This window comes from Nelumbo lutea, chromosome 1 (genome assembly GCF_056320005.1).
Source record: "Nelumbo lutea isolate HS-2025 chromosome 1, American lotus-T2T, whole genome shotgun sequence".
Lineage (NCBI taxonomy): Eukaryota > Viridiplantae > Streptophyta > Magnoliopsida > Proteales > Nelumbonaceae > Nelumbo > Nelumbo lutea.
The window spans coordinates 1296739-1319136 of NC_142684.1; the positions used below are offsets into that span (position 1 = coordinate 1296739).

Sequence of the window (22398 nt, forward strand, 5' to 3'; positions counted from 1 at the left end):
GTGATAAACGTTATTTTGAGAAAAGATTATAACATTTTGCCATTCAATTCTACTGGTATTAGTATGGGATCTGTGAGGTCAAAGTTGGGCTCTTGTGTTTATTTCCACTTTGGGTGATTCTTTATCACATTCCTAATGTATTTTTTTTTTCAAATAAATTTTAACTTATTTAAAAAAAAATCTTAATGGCCCATTGGCAAATATGAGCCAAATGTGCCAACTTGGTAACCATCATCTAGAATATTATTTCATTTACTTTGTGGAAAATCTAGCTCCAATAAATTATTGAACTTAAAAGTTGGTGCTTAGTCCAAACCATTGAATTGGTTGTATGAGGGGGCCATTGGCGGTGCAATGGTAAAGTCCTAGAATGCCAAGCAAGAGAATGTTGGCTTCAATATTGTCCAAAACTGCCAAAGATTATTACTTAATTCTGGAATGCCAAGCCTTAGGATCATTGTAAGGTAAAGTCATTTTATTGGATAGTTGGATAAGAACTTATGTCTAGAATACGAAAACTAGGATTCAATTCAGTATAATATACACTGCAGTACTCTCCCTTATTTAGTTCTTTGTATCCCATGGGGATGATAAGGTTTGGGTTGAAGAGATTCTTAACCTTGGTATTTCATCAGTCACATATCTCAATTTTCTGGATTTTCATGCTAGTGTGTCTTCAATCTCAATCTGTAACTTATCTTCATTTTGCCTCACTTTTTGGTTATGGTTTTGAAATGATAATAGGTTGCGAATGGTGTGATGGAATTAACTTATATTTTGTTTTCAAACTTTTGTTTGTTTAAAATTTTTCCACTGATTTGCTTTGTTCCACGGTTACTGCCTATTTATTATAACTTTATTTTTATCATAAATTTATTTTTCTCTATTCAAAACATGTTTGTTTGCTTTATTCCATGCTTATTGTTGGCCTTAGTTGTAATTAATTTAGCATATTTTCATATTAAGGTTATAAGGTTATTATTCCCATTTAAGTTTTATCAACATCACTTTTAATTGCTATTTTAATTTTAGCCAGAATTCTCACCTTAGGTAAGCAAATTCAGGTTTCTTTGATTTGAGGACATTCAACTTACAAATTAGTGTTTCTCATTAACTCAATTTAATTCTTTATAAGAGGAATTTGAATAGCATTTTGAGAAGGCAAACACCCTCTTAGAGTCTACAACAAAACAATATGTGATTATTAATGTTTGTTATGAGTGATTATCACTAAACTAGCATTTTAGTTTTGGTGAGACATTTTCATAACCAAAGTAGATTGACCTCCATAGAAGAAATTTTACAAACACACACTTGCTTGATCTTCTTTTCCATGTGTAAACTAATGTACACTCATTCTCCAATGCATATTCAACAGGAATGAATCAGCATCAAACACAACTTAACAATTTTTTTTTATATAAAAACGAGAACCTATTTACTGTGATAGAAATGCAAAAAACCAAAAATCAAATTTATTTGAAATGACTTTTTAATTGACTATAACAAATGAAATTATCATACAAATAAATTGTTAAATACATGTTAGTGACACAGGTGTTCAAAATGATAACTTCCTCCGGTTAGGGAAGGCCTCAATGTATTGGCCAAAACTTTAGTTTGATGGATAAGGCAAACAAAATGATGGAGCGATGACAAATGCTGCGCAAGAAACAAAAACGATTAAGATGGGCCTTCACTTGGTATATATTGAGACAGGAATAAAAGTGAAAAAAAAAATCAACAATGCTACATAGAAAATTCAACTTATGTAACAACAAGAAATGGCCTCCAGCTGATAAGTTCCAATGCCTCTAGATTCAACATCAACCACAAATTTGTAGGAGAGGGACAACGGGACAGAGGGAGAGCGGGAGAACGATAGAGAGGGGGAGGGAGACTGGTAGAGAGAGAGTGGGGGTGAAACAGAGGGAGAACAAGAGAGAGTTAGAGAGTGAGAGCAAGGAGGGAGAACAAGAGAGAAGGATAGAGGGGGAGAGAGAATGGGAGAAAGCGAGAGCGAGAGAGATTGATAGAGGGAGAGCGGGAGAGGGTGAGGGCACAATAGAGGGAGAGCAAGACTGAGGGGGCGAGGGAGGAGAAAATGAGAGTGTGAAAGAGGGATAGCGAGAACGGGAGAACAGTGAGAACAAGAGAGACTGAGAACTAGAGACAAGGGGGAGCGAGGGAGGAGAAAATGAGAGTGAAAATGAGGGGTGCCACTGGGGAGGAGAACTTGCAGTTGCAAAGAAGCAGCCGAAGAGAAGAGAGCTAAGACTGTGAGAGACAACGAAAGAGAGTGAGAGAGGAGGGAGAGCAGCCGAAGTTCAATTGTCAAGGGAAAAGTTGCAGGAAGAAATGTGAAGAGAGTTGAGACTGTGAGAGATAACAAAAGAGAGAGAAGGAGGGCGGGAGAGAAGAGGGTGGGCCTTGGCAAGGTCATTTTAGTCTTTACAACTTAAGGTTAATTTTCAAATAAAAATTTAAATAAATATTATTATGACATAGAATCCGAGCTAGATTGCCATCTCACAGCAAAAACATAGGTAAGAGTGTAATGCTTAATAGGCGTGGGAATCTGTCTTTTAATTTCAAAATTCGAACTTAAATGTCATTGTAAATTTTGTATGGGCTGGCCTGGTGTTCAGATTTCTCAATGGGCCTGCCCTTACTTTTCCCTTTTTTTAAGGTCCGGAACCGTTCTACACCGTCCCGGCCCAGACCCGACACGTTGACGGCCCTAACTAGGAACTACAGGCCTTCTTATGCTTCACCGGAAAATTATTTTCTCATCCAGCTTGAAAAAAGTTCCCGCCAAAAATCCCTGGGAAGCTGAAGGGCAAGCGAATTGTTGCTGCAACTGCCATGGCGACGACCTCTCCTACAACTACTTCAAATCAGATCCTCGATACTAGAACCATGTCGTCCGCATCCCTCAGAATGGTACCATTTTATATTTCTTCTCTCCCGAGTTAATCTGAAGAGAGCATCTTGAATTCGTCGTTTTCATTTTTATTTGGGTTCCTTTCTAACGTTGTTATTCTTCTCTAGGTTTGTCTGCAGGATTGGTGGCTGGTTAAATCTGAACATAACTTCCATGGTAAGAGATTAGCTGTCGGAGGGTTTGCGACTAGACAGTAAGATCTCTTCTCATATTAGGGTTTCTACGCGTTCTTCATTCTAATTATTCTCTTACTCTCAATGGTTATGTTGCCACTTCTCTGCACCGGTGTTAGAATATTTAGTGTTAGACAGCAGGCTAACCACGTGCCATTCACCACTTGCGTCAAATTAGTTACAAGTCGGTTACATACTGACTCGAAATGTATTTATAAATAACTCATTTCACTCAATAAACATTGCGATGACTTCTTGCACTCTGTTTTCTCTGTCTTAGTTTTTACAACCGGTATCATTATTTGACCAATACTGACGTCTTTCGGCGTGCTTCTGCATGTATGTCTTAATTCAGAGATGACAGGCTATTTCAATTCATGAAAACAAACATTGTGGAATTTCACTACTTGTCATATGACGAAGAGTAGAAATCAGTATAGTTAGGGGCTTATGTTTACTAATATGGCATATTTTTTTTAAATCACAATCATATACATCGGCAAAGATCCCCTCGGTTAACCAAGTGAAGGAAAAGTAAGAATTTCCTATGTAGTTTACTGGAAAATTTCAATTCCAGATTGTTGGTAGTGAAGGAAAAGTAAGTTCTTATGGGCAATTGTAAAGTTCTAAGTCGAAGATTTCAGTTACTTTGTTGTTGAAGTCTTTTATTGTGGAGGGGCAGTGAGTAAATTCCCTAAGAGTAAATTCCAATTACATCTATCCCCAAAAATTTTAAAAAAGTTCCAATTACTTGCCCACTTAAATGGAAAGAGTAAATTAAAAATATTATTGTGGTTGGTTAATTAAGTAAATTCCAACTGTTAAGACTGCACATTGATGGATTTTTTTTTTCCTGGAGTCGGAGAGTAAAGGGTTGTGGTTTCTTTTTGTTAAAGTTTACCTGTACTTTCTAATGCACATTTATGGGGTTTTCCCTGTTGGACTTATTTTGCTTAATTTATTGCATTCCATATTTCAGCTATTGATCATTCAGTTATTTTTGCATGCTCAAATGCATTTTCATCCACAAATAATGCAATATTTGATATGTTTATGTGCTTGTATGCCGATAATGGTTGGTTTAACCTCATTGAACTTCAACCCAATCCTGACCTGAAAAGGATTACAACCTGAAAGGATTCATGTGAACTCTAGCTTAATGGGGATGCTGTGTGCAGTGTGGGGTTTGTTTTCTGATTAAAACCCATCCTAATCTTAGTGTTTTAGTGTAGACAAGGCTAAGTATAACTTGATATACAAGGGTGCATGGATTAGGGGATTTATCAGCTCTATATCTTCAGGGTTGTCAATAACAACTCTCCAAAGCAATTCTGGTTGTTATTTTGATGCATTTTTTGCAAACAAAATATGTAAATACACTTATTACTATAAGAAATATAAAAACCTTTCTTTAAAATTTAAGAAAACAAGATAGGCTAAAAATTGAAACCTTTATTATGTATTTATATCCTGATATTTTTGAATGATTACCCTAAAAGTTTTGTTATTATCATGCCTTGGCCAGTGCTGATGCTGATGCCAATGACATTGCCAATGCTGATGCTGACAGTGATACATTTGTCAAGGGTGCTGATAGGAGGAATAATAGAGGATGGCAGAATGGTGAAAGTAACTGGCTACTGGTCAGTTGTGTGAAAGAGATGAAATCCCAAGAAAGCTCTAGATGTTTTGGGGAGCACTGGAGTGGAACCAAGTGTTGTTCTAGCCAAAAGTGGTAGTAGAAACTAGGAAGGGAAGAGGAGGTTTGAAGGGAAAGGTGTTATGCTCCAAATAGAATAGGGTGCTTAGAGAGGATATGAAGTGATCAAAGGGTTACAAGACTTATTTGGCAGCAGCAGCAGCAGCAGCAGCTCAAAAGGAATGGTTGATACAAGGCTTTTGTGTTGCAAATAGATAAGTAAAGTGTTCTTTTTGGAAATTGGGGATGGAGGAAGGGAGTGAGGGGGGGTACTTGCTTCTCGTCGGATGGGCTATTTCAATTAGATGGCCTATAGAGCCATAGAGGTCATCCCTGTAAAAATTTTCTAGGTAAGGATCTATGGTCCTCCCACTTCATCTATGAAGTGAAACAATTGTTAAGTCAATTGTCAACTTCTGTGGAGGTTATTGTGGGCTTGATAACTTTTACAAATTAAATCTGGACAACAAAATGGATTAAGAACATTTATAAAAAAAAGGATCGAGAATGGAAGTGTTTGGTGGGGTGCCTCACGATTTAGAGTCAACATTGGGCATAATTGGAGTGTTCCATTGTTCATTCTCCTCTTTCTACTGTCTTATCCTTCTTTGCTCATTAACTAGAAGCAACCCATGCAATGCATGGGCTGGTGTTAAGAAGATGTCCATGTTACTTTAGTTTATTAACTAGATTGGTTTTGGGTGAGCTTAACTAACCCCTTTTTTTCCCTTTCTCTTCCAACCCCACCCCTAACTCCTTGACCATTAGGGGTGCAAGTCGGGCGGGTTGGGCCAGGTTTATGGTCAACCTAGGGTCGACCTTAAAATTTGGGATTAAGGCCTGAGCTTGAGGTCAAGCTCGATCTTCCCAACCTGAGCCCAACCACGCATTGTAATTTAATGCACTCGGGTTGGGCTCAGGCTTGGGTCGGGCTCGGGTTAGTCAATGAGCCCACTCTGAAATTATATATGTATATATGCATTTATGTAAATATGTATACATATAAGTATGTATAAAGATAAATATGTATGCATATAGGTAAATGTGTATACAAATGTGTAGTATGTATGTATATATGTAAAGATGTATGCAAAATTTACACACACACACATATATATATATATATATATATATATATATATATATATATATATATATATATATATTGCACATATGTATGTATGAATGCGTATAATTGGGCCAGGCTCGGGTTGGGTTCAAGCTACCTAAGTGATAGGCTTGGGCCCGACTCGAAAAATAAAAAAGCTTGATTTCTTGAGCCCAAGGACTGAATTTCCAAGCCCAGCCTGTGTAAAATTTCGGGTTGGGTCAGTTCGGGCTCAGGCTAGGCCCGCCCAAGTTGCACTCCTATTGACCACCAGCTCCTTTCCTTCCACTCCCTCTAAAATCACCCCTTCCTTCTCTTTTTCACCCCAAAAATTTCTTTTATCACATAAATTCTGACTTATCTGACCCTCCTTCTCCTCTTCCTCCTCCCCAGTCTTGTCACTTGGGGAAATAGGTGCCTGAAGTTTCTCTAAATTTGTTGAGCCTTCACCACCATTGTTACTTCCTTGAACAACTAAGAACTCATCTTCCTCTTCTACAAGGTTCCCGTCCACCCCCTTAGTACTTCTCCTCAAAACTTCCCTCTTCATTGAGTGGGTAAGTTACTTGGCTTGTTCTTTTTGGGAGGGGAGTGGGCGGTTAGGAAAGCAATAAAGCAGTTTGAAAGAAGTAGAAGGGAAGAAAAAAAAAAGAAAAAAGCAATTGGGGAGGGGGAAGATGAATGGGAGAAAGGAGAAGAGAAGAAAAATGATTGGGTCAAAGAAGAATGAAGGGGTTGGTGGAAGAAAGTGACAGGGGATAACAAGACGAGTGTTCCACCGTCGTTTGTGGAACACTCTCCACTCTTTACACTTTTGACAGCCCCCCTTACCACACTCCTCTTCATCGACAGGAATAGGCAATGGAACTTCCTAAGCAAAAATACCTTGCTCGCCACTCTTCCCCTGGGGTGAAGTTCTGGAGTAATAAGGGACATCCTCAAAGAATGTAACATCCATAGACACAAACCTAGTCCCGAAGATTGGATCATAACAGCAATACCCCTTTTGGTTTTGTGCATACCCAAGAAAAATACACTTGGCTGCCTTAGGATCAAATTTAGAACGGTGAGGCCCAAGGATATGAACAAAGCAAGTGCACCCAAAGGTCTTAAGAGGAATAGTGAACTGGTCTTTATCAGGGTACAATAGGTTAAAAGGTGCTTTCATGTCCAAAACCTGTGAATGAACTCTATTGATAAGGTAGACAGCTGTGTAGATGGTAACCCCTCAAAAACGAATAGGAGCATTAGAAGTTAGCATGATGCTCCTAGCAACTTCAAGAATGTGACTATTCTTTCTCTCAGCTACTCCATTATGCTAGGGTGTACGAGGATATGTACTTTGATGGACAACTCCTTACTCGAATAGATGTGAGGCCAAGGGCTTTGCGAAATACTCCTTGGCATTTTCAGATATGAGAATTTTGATCCTTACTCCAAAGTGAGTTAAAATCATTTGGTCGAATGCACGGGTTAGAGTAGGAACTTCATCTCGAGACCGCATAAGGTAAACCCAAGAAAAACGAGAATAGTCATCAACAAATAGAAGGGAATATCTGTAATCACCCATTGCGTTAATGTGATAAGGTCCCCAAACATTAGTATGCACAATTTCAAAAGGAACAATGCTTCTTTTATTGCTTAAAGAATAGGCTGATTTACAATGCTTTGCAAGTTCACAACTCTCACACCTTAGGTTAGACACTAGGATAGACTCAAACAAAGTAGGAAAACGACTCTTCAATGACCCAATCGATTATCTAAATCACAGACTGAGACACAAAAGACCTCCCAACATCTTTATTCCTTTTAGGTGGATGCCTAAGCAAGTAAATTCCATTCGTCTCACGGCTAGTCCCAATCACCCTCCTTGTCACTAAGTCCTGAAAGACACAATGAATAGGAAAAAAGGTTACTGAGCAAATTTGATTCTTAGTAATGCTACTAATTGAAATTAGATTTGTGCTAAGTTTAGAGACATGTAAGACAGAGGATAATGAGATGGTATAAAAAACTCTGATATCTCCCTTGCCTAAAATAGGTACAAGGGAGCCATCAACAATAAAAACTTTGTCTCTATTAGAAGATAAGGAATAGGAAGTAAACATGGGGGATAAACTAGTCATATGGTCAGAAGCACCTGAATCAACAAACCAAAAATGGCTAGTGTTACCTGGGGCTGAAGCATGATATGCAATAGCTCGTGTACCTGAGTGAGCAAAAGTCGAAGTGGGAGTAGTAGTAGATGTAGCAGTTGAAGACTGAGATGATCCTGAGGCTCCAACTTCACACTCTAATTGAGTTAAGGCAACTCTAATTGCAGCTAATGCATCTAGGGATGTGGGTTTTGTAGCAAAGGAAGATGCACAAACAGTAGTAACTGCTGCATTGGCATTCCCCTTCTTATTCTTGAATCTTGTTGGAACAAGATGAGGATGCAACTTCCAACAAGTGTCTCTAGTGCAGTGTTTTAAGAGCGCAAGGCGCAAAAAAGGCGTAGGGGTCAATTTGCACTTGAGGCACAAGGCGAGGCGTGTGCCTTTTTGAAGCAAGGCGCAAAAATACAAAAAAAAAATGCTAAAAATAAAAAAAAAGTCAAAAAATTCAAAAAAAGGCCAAAACTTCAAAAAAATATTAAACATAATATTACTAAAAAAATATAAAGTTAAATTTTAAAATAATGTTTTAAAAAACCTATTATCTAAAATTAAAATACATAAGCATAAGATGTAAAGCATATTCAAATGAGAATTTAAAAATAAAATCAAACATATAAAACATTTTCAAGCATGTAAAACCTCTAATCTCTTTTTTCACTCAATTGCAGTACTTCACATAGCTAATGTAATGTAAAACATATGAGGTCTTAAATTCTTAGTTTTCACACAAAAAAATGTTTTTATAGTTTTAATTGCTTTTTAAGAAGACATTTTATTAGGATGAATGAATGACCAACTCAATTGTAGTACTTCACATATCTAATGTAATGTAAAACATACGAGGTCTTAAATTCTTAGTTTTCACACAAAAAATAATTTTTTTATAGTTTTAATTGCTTTTTAAGAAGACATTTTATTAGGATGAATGAATGAACAACATTACCAAATTGGGGGTATTGAATTGCAAATTTGATTACTGAATTGAAAATCAAATCGAACCAAATCAAATTCGTTAATTTGGTTTTCAATTCAGTTTAAAGAAATTTCTCAACCAAAATGACTGAATGAACACCCCTAGATTACACTCTATGTCTCTCTTCATCGGGTCAGGGTTGGGTTGTTGGTATTACTTCGGTTCGGGTTTGAATTTACTCAGACCCAACCCATTGACATCTCTATTGGCGGTAGCGGGACTTGATCCCAGGTCTTTGCTACAATCTCTTTAATTTAAAGTTCAACCGTTCAAGCCTAAAGAATCTTTTCATCCAACCTTTATTTGATTGAGAATTTTATATATATATATATATGCATTTAATTGAGAATCTTTTCAACCTTTATTTGACTCGCTTATCAGTTTGACCGACTCCCAAGCGTCAATTGACCTAGATACTTGGGGTATTATACTTAACGTTCCCACTATCAAGGAGTTAGTTTGTAGTTGGGAAGTTGCAAATGCAGTTTTGAATAAGCAGTCTTTAAATGCATTATTGAAGCATTAGACATTAAGGGGAAAAAGAGAACTTGAGGAGGTAAATGAGGTGAGCTTAGAACAAGCTTTGAACCCGACCTTCCCCAACTAACGAGAAGATATATCACAGTGATTTAAAAGGCGTGCCTAGGCTCACAGGTGAGGCGCATTTTGGGGTATGTGCCTTGCCCAGGTCCTAGGCGCACCCCTTTCAAAAGGCGCATGCCTGGTGCGCCTGGGCATGTGCCTGATGCACCTTAGCCCAAGCGTGCACCTTTTTAAAATTTTGCGCTTTTTGCTTTTTTTTGGAGCCAAAAAGCTCCAAGAACCCTCTAGTTGCTAATGTTGTTCATTCATTCATTGCAATAAGATATCTTCTTAAAAGGCAATGAAAGTTATAAAATCATTATTTTTTATGTGAGAAATAAGAATTTCAGACCTTAACATAGACTTGTTCGGGCTTGCCTAGAGGGGTGTGGTACAAAGGCGACTAATAGAATCAAGAATGCAATATGTTTTACATCACATTAACTACTTGAAGCAATGCAATTAAGGAATAAAAGAGATTCTGGGTTTTTCATGCTTGAAAATGCTTTATATGTTTGCTTTTATTTTTAAATTTTCATTTGAATACACTTTACATGTTATGTTTATGTATTTTAATTTTAGATAATAGGCTTTTTAAATCATTTATTTTTAAATTTAAGTTTATATTTTTATTAACATTATGTTTAATATTTTTTTATTTTTTTTGAATTTTCTGACTTTTTTTTTTGATTTTTTAGCTTTTTTTTTTGGTAATTTTGTGCCTTTCTTAAAAAGGTGCGTGCCTTGCCTTGTGCCTCAAGCGCAAATTGGCCCTTGTGCTTTTAAAACACTGATATGTCGAACCCAACCTGATCCATCCCATATACCTAACGTGGACTTGTTTGGGCTTGCCTCGAGGGGTGTGGCATGGGAGTCCAGGGGCGGAGCCCCCGGCCCAGCAGTTATGTTCAAAACAAAGCAAAAAAGCGCCAAATTTTCAAAAGGCGCACGCGTAGGCGCACCAAGCGTGCCTTTTGAAAGGGCTGTGCCTACGACCTAGGCTAGGCGCATACTCTGAAATGCTCCTCGCCTGTGCGCCTAGCCGCGCCTGAGGCGTGCCTTTTAAATCACTTCTCTAGTGTCCTTTGGCTTCTTGCAATAATCACACACCATATCCCTCTTGTCTTCCCTTTTCATTTCCCTCTCCTCTAATAGATTTTGATTTCATTGGTGCAAAGTCTGATTCCATGGGTGGAATTTGTAACATAACTTTCCTTCTACTCTCTTCACTATGTACTAGTGAATAGGCTTGAGACACGGTGACATTGTCCCTGGTGAGCAACTGTTGCCTTACAATATCATAATCTGAATTCCGTCCAACAAGAAATTCAAACACCTTATTTGTTTTAACCAACTTCCTTTATGTTGCTGCACCCTTTTGGCTTTCCCATTCAATGGTCTCCAAGTGATCAATCTCATGCCACAGAGATTTTAAGGTAGAGAAGTAAATTGGTACAGGTTTCTCTCCTTGTTTAAGGTTATTCACTTCACTTTTCAGCTCATATGCGCTAGCAACATTAAAGGTCTGTGACTAGGTTTCCTTCATATTTTCCCAGATTTCCTTAGCAGTCTTCACCCATACGTAATTTCTACTGATGTGTAGATGCAAAGAGTTGCAAAGCCAAGTCATCACTAGATAGTTTTCTTGAACCCATTTTGCATAGGTTGAGTCTCCCTTTGCTGGTTCTTTAATGTCTCCAGTTACATATCCAAGCTTTCCCCTTCCCCCAATGGCCATCATGGCCAATTGGGCCCATTCCAGGTAATTTGTGCCATTAAATTTAACAGTAGTGATCTGAAAAGTATTATCTGACATACTCCTAGACCCCATAGATCCTTCTCCAAAGGATTTTGGTTCCTTCTCACCTATTTCCATACTGATCACACCACAAAGATCTCAAAAAACTCCCTTAACAGGTCTGAAACACAGCTTAAGCAGTAATCCAGTACAAACTCCAAGTCTGAACTACTCCCTTAATAGTCTAGAAGTGAAAACAGAACAGAAGAAGTAAATGGGATAGGTCAAAAACACTTAACTGACGTGTTCTCAGTAGAAACCCTAGAATCAGTCTAGAGAGAAAAGGAAAAGACCCAGCCGCTCCTTCCAGAAGAATTCAATCACTTCCTACAAGCTGATGATCTCATAAAGGAACTGTTTTTAACTCAGAAACCACTGAGTGCCAGTGCCAATTGGAGGTTTAGCCCCTAAACCTTAAATTGATCCAGGGAAATCTGATTCTTCCTGATTATTGGTGATCACCAAGATTGCAGATCTTGGGCAGCAAGAATTTCTCCAATCAACCTCCAAGATTCAAGCAAGATAGTCTGAAGAATCCAGCCCTAATGCATCCTCATGTGGCCGGCTGGAAGAAGCCTACATAGAAGCCCTAGCAAGCCCTAAACTTGGCTCTGATACCAAGATTGCGGGTGCTATTCTCAGTCGATCAGAATTCTGATGAAGGTTCAGCAGGAAAAACAGAAGGAGAAGAGAGAAAGAGGAGAGAAGAGAAGAAGAATGTGAAGAGGAAAAGGGTGCAGATTAGAATTAGTTTCTGCCGCCCAGAATTAGAATTTATATGTTTCTATTATAATAATAATAATAACAATGACATCTATGCCCCTGCCGCCCAATGCACTCCTTAATCAACAATAACAGTAATAATAATAGGCCCAGTAAGGCCCAGAAAGACTAATAACAAGGTCCAAAAGACTAGTAACAAGTAAATAAAAGAAAAGACAACTGATATGGCAGGGACTTCACTAAAATACTAGTCTATTTCTCCACAGTTTCCAAGGAATTAAATGCAGAATTCAAGTGGGTTAGAAGGACTGCAAATGTGATGGCTGATACACTTGCTAAACAGTGGATCCTGAGCAACCTTTTTGGGCTTTGTTGTAATTGTTTTTTTGTTTTGGGCTGGCAGTGTTTTCATCGTTTTGTATTAATTTCTCTCTTTAAGCTGATAGAAAAATCAGTGTGCTTCATGGTTGTATCCTAATCTGGTTTCTCTTATAATGGATTGATCTCTCCCTCTTACATGGACATAGGTCTTTAGGCTATACTACATAAGCCTAGTTTCTTTGCTTGTTTCTTTATTTCCTTTGTTTTTCTGGTTTAGCTTGTTCTCCACTGCAACTCACCACGAGATGCAGTTTAGTTTTTTTGTTTGACATATATTTGGAGTACTAGTGATGTCAATTAGGTGCTATTATGACCAATGTTAAGGTTGTAACTTGGGCTGGGTTGGCCCAAACCTAACCTGAAAAAGTCAGGTCGGGTTGGGTTGGGTTGATGCTCGGGTTAGAGTTGACCCCTTGGGAAACCTGACCCAACCCGAACCTGATTCTATAGTACATGTCATATGAATATATGTTATATATGATATATGATATATTAATTTGTTTAGATGCATGATAGTTGTATATTCCCCACCACATACTATCATGTCTTTCTTTTAAGATAGTCACATCACTTAATCTTATTTGGAAAGACTAAAATCTTAATAATATATTTTATGTTTTTTGAACATTTTATTCTTCATTTCCTCTCTACTGTTTGCCGCCCATAGCTTGCAGCCCATAAAAGATCTATCATAAATTATAACTCATAATAAAACTTTCAAGCACTAATTTTTCTGAATTTTGTACTAAAAGAACCAATAAAAACATCAACAAACAAATACTAATAAAACATAGGATTAATATATGTAGTGAAATTGGATTAATATTTGAGTTTTAGAAGTTTTATGAGATTTTAAGGGATGGGAAGAAGGTTGGGTTGGGCCCAACCTGAGCCCAGGGTCAGGGTTGAAGGAATTTAGTTAGAGTTGGGTGTTTAGAACTTAGGCTTGGGCTAGGGTTGGCTTCAACCAGACTTAACCCGGCCCAACTTGCAGCCCTAACCAATGTTAACCACTTAGAGATGAAATCATCAGGCTATTTTCTTGTTTAATTATTTGCTCTGCCAAAATTATTCTTAATTGTTAGATGGCCTACCGTGCCAAATTTCATGTGATTCTGTGTTTGGTTTATTCAGGCTCATCCTCCATAGATTTGACTACTGGTTTTCCATATTGTGAATTGTGACCATATATATATATATACACATTCTGGGTAGTTTAAAGTTTAGGATCAACATTGTAGGAGCTTTCTTGTACGATTTGCTCAATTGCTCTAATGATATTTTTGACTTTATCAATGCAGGCGACTGGCAGGTAGAGTCTTCTGTTCCACACCGATTATCAAGAGGCATGACAGCTTTACTGTGGAGACAGCAGATGGTGTTGTAGTTACAGTTAAAGGTTTAATAAACAATGCTCGCACATGTCAAAATGGCTTTTCTACTGAGGTATGCATATCTTTATTATTCCCCAAAAATAAAAATAAAAGATTTACCTTAATATTGGTAATATCTATCCTTTACTCATAATTTCTTAAAATCTTTTTGTGGTCTCAGTGGTTGGTGCTACCACCTCAATGCAATCAATTGTTATGTGGATCAGTGATGTCAGAAAATAATTGCATACTGTTAATATTCAGAAAAGAAAGGCAGGCAAAGCTTCCATGTTTGCACCCTACATTTTCACTTTGTGGGACTGCTACTTCTATTCAGCCTCGCAAGCAAGTACCAACCAGCCAAGCACTCTCTCTCTCAAATTGAATCCCCTCCTCCTCCTCTTCTTCTTCTTCTTCACAATTTAATATTGTGATGCTATTGAAGGGTAGTTCTTGTGAGATGAGTCAATTAAAGGAATTGAATCAAGTATGAAGACATCAGTGAAGAATATTGACTTATTGAGCATTCTTATTTTTTATTGTTGATGTTTCACTGTTGGTTGCATCTTTGCTGGATTGTTGGCTTCGTGAAGCACACTCAAAGTTAAGGGGATAGACACACTGAGGATCTTATGGAACTGCAGTAATTTTCTATCGTGGCAAAGGATGTGGAGTATTAAGATTGAGGTGAAAAATTCGTGCTAACATTTAGCTCTTAGGTGTTCCTTAATCATGGTAATGAGGAGAAGGTACACCAATTTTGAAGCAAGAAATTTTCTGTTCAATAGAACTAGAGTTAAGGGGATAGTGGAAGAGGGCAACTGTTCTGTCTGATAGAGATGCAGCCAAATGGTTCTTAGATGTTGTGGATGTTGTCATCTTCTCCAGGAGGGGTGGAGATTGGAAGGATTTGACAGATTTAGATGGAAGAGAATATTTAGTAGAAAGGAACTGGAATGTTAGAGGTAGTTTCATAGCACTGTGGGAGTTTTTTGTGAATGGGAAGAAGCAACTTGTGTTCTTTCCTGAGGGTTGGAGGAGTGCAGGTTGGTTAGAGGTTTCAAAGGTGCTAGGGGAGTTCCTCACAAACTTAAATATGCAAGATAACCGTTTGGTCACTAAAAACATACAAGGACAAAATTCAAATAAGAAGAAACAAAGGAGAGAGGAGAATGTTGCCATGGCGAGTTGTGAAGGTGAGATCAAAATGTTGCTCAACTTGGGGAAAGAGCATTGGGAGAATCTTTTGGTGGTTTCCGCAAAAAAGGCTATAGATGATTGGAGAGCAGTAGCTGAGGCGACTAGAAAATTGTTGAGTCTGAAAGGTACAATGATACTAACCCCTTTTGATGAAAGTAAAGCCTTACTGGACCTGTTTGAAAATGAGTTAGAGGTAGTTGCATTGACGGTAGAAGCTAATTCTGGGAAGCTTTTAATATCAAAATGGTGTTAAGTTCTAATTCAAAAATTTTCAGATTGAAGATGGGGGGACAGTAAGAGTTCTTGGGGTGCCTTTTTTTGTGGTAGCAAGAGACTTTTGATTTGATTGCAGAAGTGTACGAGGGTTCTTCAAGTGGTGTGTTTGTCCAAGATCTTCATCTTGTGGTGTGATTGATGGTAACGAAACCTGAAACCATATAAAGGAAGGGAGATCTCTAATCTGATGGTCTGACTTTCAGTGTTTGGCTTGCAACCTCTGTTGAATCTGCACTATGGAGGGGTGGTAGCAGGATGGAAGAGCAGGCTGAATATGGGGAATTGGGGGGTTGTGCTCTCTCTTATCATCTCCCCAAATCAAAGCTTTTGTTAACGACATACAGATTATTGTTAAGATTTTAATTGCGAATGAGAGTGTTGAGGACTTCAAAAGGAATAGAAAGAAGGGTATTGTTTGTAAACTTGATTTGGAGAAGGCCTATTGTTTGGTGGACTGGTCCTTTTTGGTGGAAGTAATGGAAAATTTTGGATTTGGGGAGAAATGGTGCAAATGGACATAAGGATGTTTGAAGACTTTCCACTATTCAATTTTGGTGAATGGAACTATAGTTGATCACTTTCCAGCTATGAGGGGGATTAGGCAGGGTAACCCTCTCTCCCCCTTTCTTTTTACCTTGGTAGCTGATGTTCTGGGGAAACTAATTCAAAAAGCATATTCTAGGGGGTTGATAAGAGGGTGGAGAGTGGGAAGGGATAGAGTGCCTATCACACATTTGCAATTTGCTGATGACACAATTTTATTCTATGAAGGAGGTGATCTTGGTAGGGTGAGAAATCTAAAGTTAGCGGTCCAACTCTTTGAGCAAATGTCAAACCTGAAAATCAATTTTGGAAAGAGTTGTGTAGTGGGAGTGAATATGAATGAAAGGGAGATGTCAGATTGTGCAACCATCTTGGATTGTGAAATATCAATTGGCCCATGAATTATTTGGGCCTCCCCTTGGGAGACAATCTGAGGAATGGTAACTTCTGGAACCTGATGGTGGATAGAGTAACGAAGAGATTAGCTTCCTGGAAGAAGAATTACCTATCCTTGGGTGGGTGAACAGCCTTAATGAAGTCAACCTTGGCCAATTTACTTGTATACTTTTTTATTAGTGTTCAAAATTCCAGTTGGGGTTTCCAAAAGCCTAGAAAAATAATTAGGGACTTTTTTTGTGGGAACCAGGGGAGGAAAGAAAAGATCACAAGGTTAGTTGAGAAACTGTAATTAAAAGCATGATTTTTTGGAGGCTTGGGAATCGGCAACATTCAAAAAAAGAAATGTGGATCCATTAGGGTAGGAGCCGACCTACCCATCTATCCCAGGGTCCTACCATACAGTTCCAAGTGATCTCTGAAGGAGTTAATGATGTCTTCCTTAGGGTCTGAACCAACGAAATGATTTTGGGAAGTACTAGTAGTCCAGTTACTTGATTGAGAATCTTGAGTGGCTAGGTTTGCAGAGGAAAATTTCTTCTGGGTAGGCTTCTTTGAAGTATCCTAATTTTTGGTTGCCCACTTGGGTTTCTCAACTAACTCCTAACAAGTCTCCTGGGTGTGTATAGATTTTTGACAGTGAGAACACCACAGTTTATCCTTATCATCATTCTTTCTTGACTTACCCTTTTTGTTCCAGTGTTGTCCCCTCTTACAGCTAGGGCAATTGGCTTCTCCCCCTCAGAAGCATTCATCAGATTTATTTTACTCTCTTCAAATTGAACCAAGACATATACCTTGTGTACAGAGGGAACTTCACTACTTCCCAAAATCAGCACCCGAAGAGGTTCATAAATTGGGTTCAGCCCCAAGAAGGCAAATACATGTTGTTGAGAGACAAGTTTCATATAAGCCTAAGCATCCTCATCATTTTCCCATTGAAGGGTCTGATAATGGTCCAGCTTCTTCCATGCAGAGGTAAGAGCTGAATAGTAGGTAGATAGGCTACGGTTTCCCTGCTTACAAGTCGATGATTCTGCTTGAAGTTGGCATATCTTAGCATAGTGTCTTTGTTCTGAGTAGGTTGCCTTGGCCTGTTCCCAAATCTCACAAGCTGTATCAGCCCATATGAAGTTTTTGTTTACATGCGGCAGCATAGAACCCAATAACCATGACATAACCATACTGTTCTCATGATCCCATCTATCATGTTCAGCTGTACCAGATTTTGGTTCTTTTACTTTCCCATTTATATAACCAGCCTTTCTTGTAGCCATCACATACACATAGTTTTCAAGGCGCCAAGGCGAGGCTAGGCGCCCAGGCGCCTAGCCCTCGCCCAGGCGATGGAATTTAAAACTAAGAAGCCGATGGATTTCTACCCCTTCTGTACTAGTTTTTTTGGTTTTATGTATTCTGCACTTTTGTGCTTGTGTTTCATGCAGTGTTGCTTGATGAGAACAATTACTAAAACAAAAGAAGAAAATGAAGAAGAAAAGTAAGGGGCGGAGCCCCTGCTCTAGACCCAGAAAAAGAAGGTGAAAAAAATATTAAAATAAAAGAAAAAAATACAAAGAAGAATAGAAGGGGCTCTGTCCCTGTTTCAGACACCAATGATGAGAACAAAAAAAGGGCTGAAAAATGCAAGAAGCTAAGAACAAAAGAAGGGGGTGGAGCCCCTGTTTTAGACCCAGAAAAGCTGGTGAAAAAAATACTAAAATAAAAGAAGACTGACAAATTTCAGACACAGTAATGAGGGAAAAGGAGCTGAAAACACACATGAAATTTCAGAACAAAAGAAGGGTGTGGAGCCCCTGTTTTAGTCCAACAATATGATTCAAACCAGGAAAGAAGAATGGTTTTAGTCCAACAAGGAAGAGGAGAACAATAGGGCGTAACCATTGTTTTAAACCAGTGGAAAAAGAGAACAAAACGAAGGAGGAAACTGGTTAACTCACCTTGACTTAGAAGGTTGTGTTGGAACGATGGAGGGCTGTTCTCTCTTCTTCCTCATTCGATTCTTTTGTCAAAGTGAATGAAACCCTTGAGATTATTTTGTTTTTACTTTCCTCATAACAAAAACATGATAACATGCAACATATCCTATTATAAAAACAAAAACCAACCAATAAAATATTATATATTATATATTTATTTTTATTTAATAAAGTATTGTATACTATATATGTGTTTCAGTCCCCACTGCATGCGCCTAATACATTTTTTCTTGGCGTTTGGGTGAGGCGCTCCTTGAAAAGCGCCTAGTCGCCTAGGTGTCGCCTTGACAACTATGCACATACAGTTTGATGCCTTTGGACCATTCCAAGTAATTCAGCCCATCAAAAGGAGTGATAGACATCGAGAAATTTATGCTGTCCATCCCTTCATTTAGGGTTCCTTGAGGAGAAGTAATATCGGAATCTTCAATATACATTAGACTTACTGTGTTATTGCTGATTTCCCAAAGACAGGACTGAGAAAACTGAGGTTCTGTACCTCTACAGCATTGTTATTGGAACAAAAAAAAAAAAAAGTCCAGCAGGCCAACTAGACAGAGGACAACACTTCAAACAAAGAGAACAGCAGAACTTCAACCACCTTCGAATAAAGAGAGGCTTTAATAAACCAGTTCAGTAGGACTGAGGTCAGAAAAACCTTGCTGAATAGCCATCAGCTTATAGCAACAGAGAACCAGTCTCTACAACTCCAAATTGTAATATTCACAGCTACAGCACACTGAAACATGAATGTAACAGTACATACCTGGTGTACATCAATAAACTCCTGACCCACAGTCCATAAGAAAGAGGACAAACCCCAAAGAATGCTATTCACTGCATCTGGCTGCCACCAAAAGCTCCATAGAACCTCCTCTTGGTACAACTACCAAGAGAGAGAAAAAACACAGAAGCACGAGCCTAGTTCAGTCTGATGAGGTTTTGATTCTTCTTCCAGTCAAAAAGGGAGATTTCAGATGAAAAAACTCGATTTGAGAAGCTTGAGCCTGGATCAGTGCTCTGATAACATGTAGTCCAGCAAGAAGAAAGAAGAAAAAGTATAAAAAAAAGGAAGAAGAAAGGAGAAGAGGAGAAAGGAGAAAAGAGTTCTATTCAAAAGTAGTGTGGTTGGTGGCACCTAAGTTAGTATTTATACTTGGGGCGGCGACATACAATGAAAAAGATATAAAAAGACAAAAATAGCCCTGTGGCTATACATAACACATTTTAACACAACGGATTCTGATACAGTTGGGTGAAGAGATTTGCTAACTCATTTGCTGATGGGTTAGCCAAGGGGTGATTAGGGAATCTTTGTTCTGGGCTCAGTTGTAATTCTGTTTTCATTTATTTTTTGGGGCTCTAGTCTCTGCTCAGGGAGTCAAGATATTTTATCTCCCTCTCTTTGTACTTATTTTTTCTAATTGGTTAGCAAAAATTCTTGTTATTGATAAAAAAAAAAAGAAATAGCAAGTGTATCCCATTCGCCTCATGGTCACTCCCAATCACTTTCCGGGACTTAGGTCCTAAAAAACACAATAAGAAGGAAAGAAGGTTATGCAATAGTTCAAAGATATTGTCAAACTACTAATAGATAAATTAGTACCAAGTTTAGGGACATGAAGAACATAGGCGAGGGTAAGGAAGTTTGAAGTCTTGATGTCTCCCTTGCCTGAGATAGGAGCAAGAGGTCCATCTGCTAGGGATATCTTGTCATGGCTAGAGGTGTAAATCGGGTTGGACCACGCTCGGCTCGCCCGGAATATAGCCGTTGGGTCCCAACGACTAGTTTTAGATTTTGTTTTTTTTTACAAAAATACCCCCAACAACTATAAATAGCCATATTAGGGGGGTATTTGTGTATTTTGCTTATGGGGGTTGAAAGAATGACATAAATGCCCCCCAATAGTTATATAATAACTAGTTTAGGGGGGATTTTTGGATTAAGTTATAAATAATTTTACAATGACCAAAATACCCCTCCTAACAACTAAATAACTAGTTTTTTTTGGGTATTTTGGGCAATTGAATTATGTTCAATTCCTATAAATAGCCCTATCCTCCACCATTCTCATCACACCAATTCAACAATTCTCTTAATCTCTTCTCTCTCTCTCTCTCATACATTCTCAATTCTCTGCAATCTGAGTAATTTTGATTAGCTGATTGTCTGATTTTGCATTCTCCAATTCTCAAGTCTCAAATTAATTGAAGTTTTGACTTTCAACAAGAAGGCTTGCTCAACCAGCTCAAGTATCTCAATTTCGGAGGCTTGGATGTTGAAAGGCTTCAACCGTTGAAATCAAGTTGGGATTTTGAACCGGCAATCTGGGTAAGTCGAATTAGATTAGTTTTTATCTTTTTAGACTTAAAAAGAATGGTCGTCTCTTCTGAAAACCGATTCGCCCACATGTTCACCATTGATGATATTCAATCGCATCATGTTAGTGTTAGCACTGATGCGATTGATGTTGATGGAAGTGGAACTTTCACCCCTGGTACTGATACTAGGGGAAAAAGGAAGGCCTCTAAGCTGAGTAGCCCGGTTTGGAAAATTTTCAAAGTAAAGGATATTGAGGGGAAGGGGAAAAGGGCCGTTTGCCAAAAATGTAGGAAGGACTTTAGTTATTGTAGCAAGGATGGTATGGGTCATTTGAGCAACATTTGCTCATACATGAGCGAGAAGAAGATGAAGGGAGAGAAACAACCCAAACACAGATTGGGAGGGGGAGTAGTTTTGGTGCTTTTAAATATTCACAAGAAAAAATGAGACAAGAACTTGCCAAGTATATTGTACATGCAAAACAACCATTTATATTAGCTGAAGATCCAAAGCTAGAAAAATGGTTGCATAGTTCTGCAAACCTACAATATAAAAAAGTTTCTCGGAATACTATAAGAATTGATGCTTTCAAAAATTTTTATTCATGTAAACAAAATTTAATTTCTTTGTTAGCAAATCTTAATTCTAAAGTTGCAATTACTTCGGATGCTTGGACATCCAAATTTAATATTAGTTATATTTGTGTTACCGGCCATTTCATTGATGAAAATTGGCTTTTGAATAAAATAATTTTAAGTTTTACTAGGCTTGAATAGCCACATAGTGGCCCGACTATTGCTGCAAGTATTTCAAATACTTTGCATGCTTATGGAATAGAGAATAAATTATTTTCTATTAGTTTTGATAATGCCAGCAATAATGATTTTGCAATAAATATTTTAAAATCTCAATTAAGACCATGCTTAAATGGTAAATTATTTCATATTAGATGTGCATGTCACATCTTAAATTTATGTATTCAAGATGCCTTGAATATTATTTCTACTCATATTTCAAAAATTAGAAATTTTATTATATATATAAAAAATTTAGGGGCAAGAAAACAAGAATTTAAATATTTATGTCAAAATTATGGTTTAAAATATAAACATTTTATATTAGATGTAAAGCATAGGTGGAATTCTACCTATGCTATGTTAGAAAGTTGTATATCTAATAAACAAATTCTTTTTGATTTTTATAATTCAAAAATGCCTAATGATATGATATTTGAGGAAGATTGGGAAATGACAGTTTGTATAAGAGATTTTTTAAAACATTTTTATGATGCAACTAATGAATTATCTGGAATTTATTATCCAATTAGTTGTTATTTACCTTGATCAATTAATGATAATTAGTAATTGTTTTGCAAAATATAGAAATAATCCACAATTTCAATGTATTGTTGAATTAAAAAATATTGGGAGAACATTTCTCCCCTTTATTGTTTAGCTATAATATTAGACCCTAAGATTAGGAAAGATGGTTTAGATATTTTAGTTGAATCATATTGTGAAAATATGAATATTGATATAGGAAATAAAAAAGAAGAAATTGATAATTTATTATTTGAAATGTACAGTTTGTATGCATATAAAGTTTTAGGAAATATACCTACAACTTGTTCATCATTTTCTTCTACTTTTGACCTTGAGCCTAGTAGTAGAAGAAAAAAACTTTTTTATTTAATAAGTAGAAGGCATAAATCTGCTAGTTCTACAACAAGTTCATTTAATGAACTTAATTT

At 37.5% G+C, this 22398-nt stretch overlaps 1 protein-coding gene across 1 annotated transcript in view; it reads left to right on the plus strand.

The window, feature by feature from the left end:
* The first annotated feature begins 2638 nt into the window (after positions 1-2638).
* LOC148873162 (uncharacterized) overlaps positions 2639-22398 on the plus strand; it is a 30685-nt gene continuing 10925 nt past the window's right edge. The window contains exons 1-3 of the mRNA XM_088980098.1: positions 2639-2943; positions 3052-3137; positions 13842-13986. Of these exons, the coding sequence (XP_088836224.1) occupies positions 2866-2943; positions 3052-3137; positions 13842-13986 (309 nt within the window). The 5' untranslated portion in view covers positions 2639-2865. The remainder of the gene's footprint in view (positions 2944-3051; positions 3138-13841; positions 13987-22398) is intronic.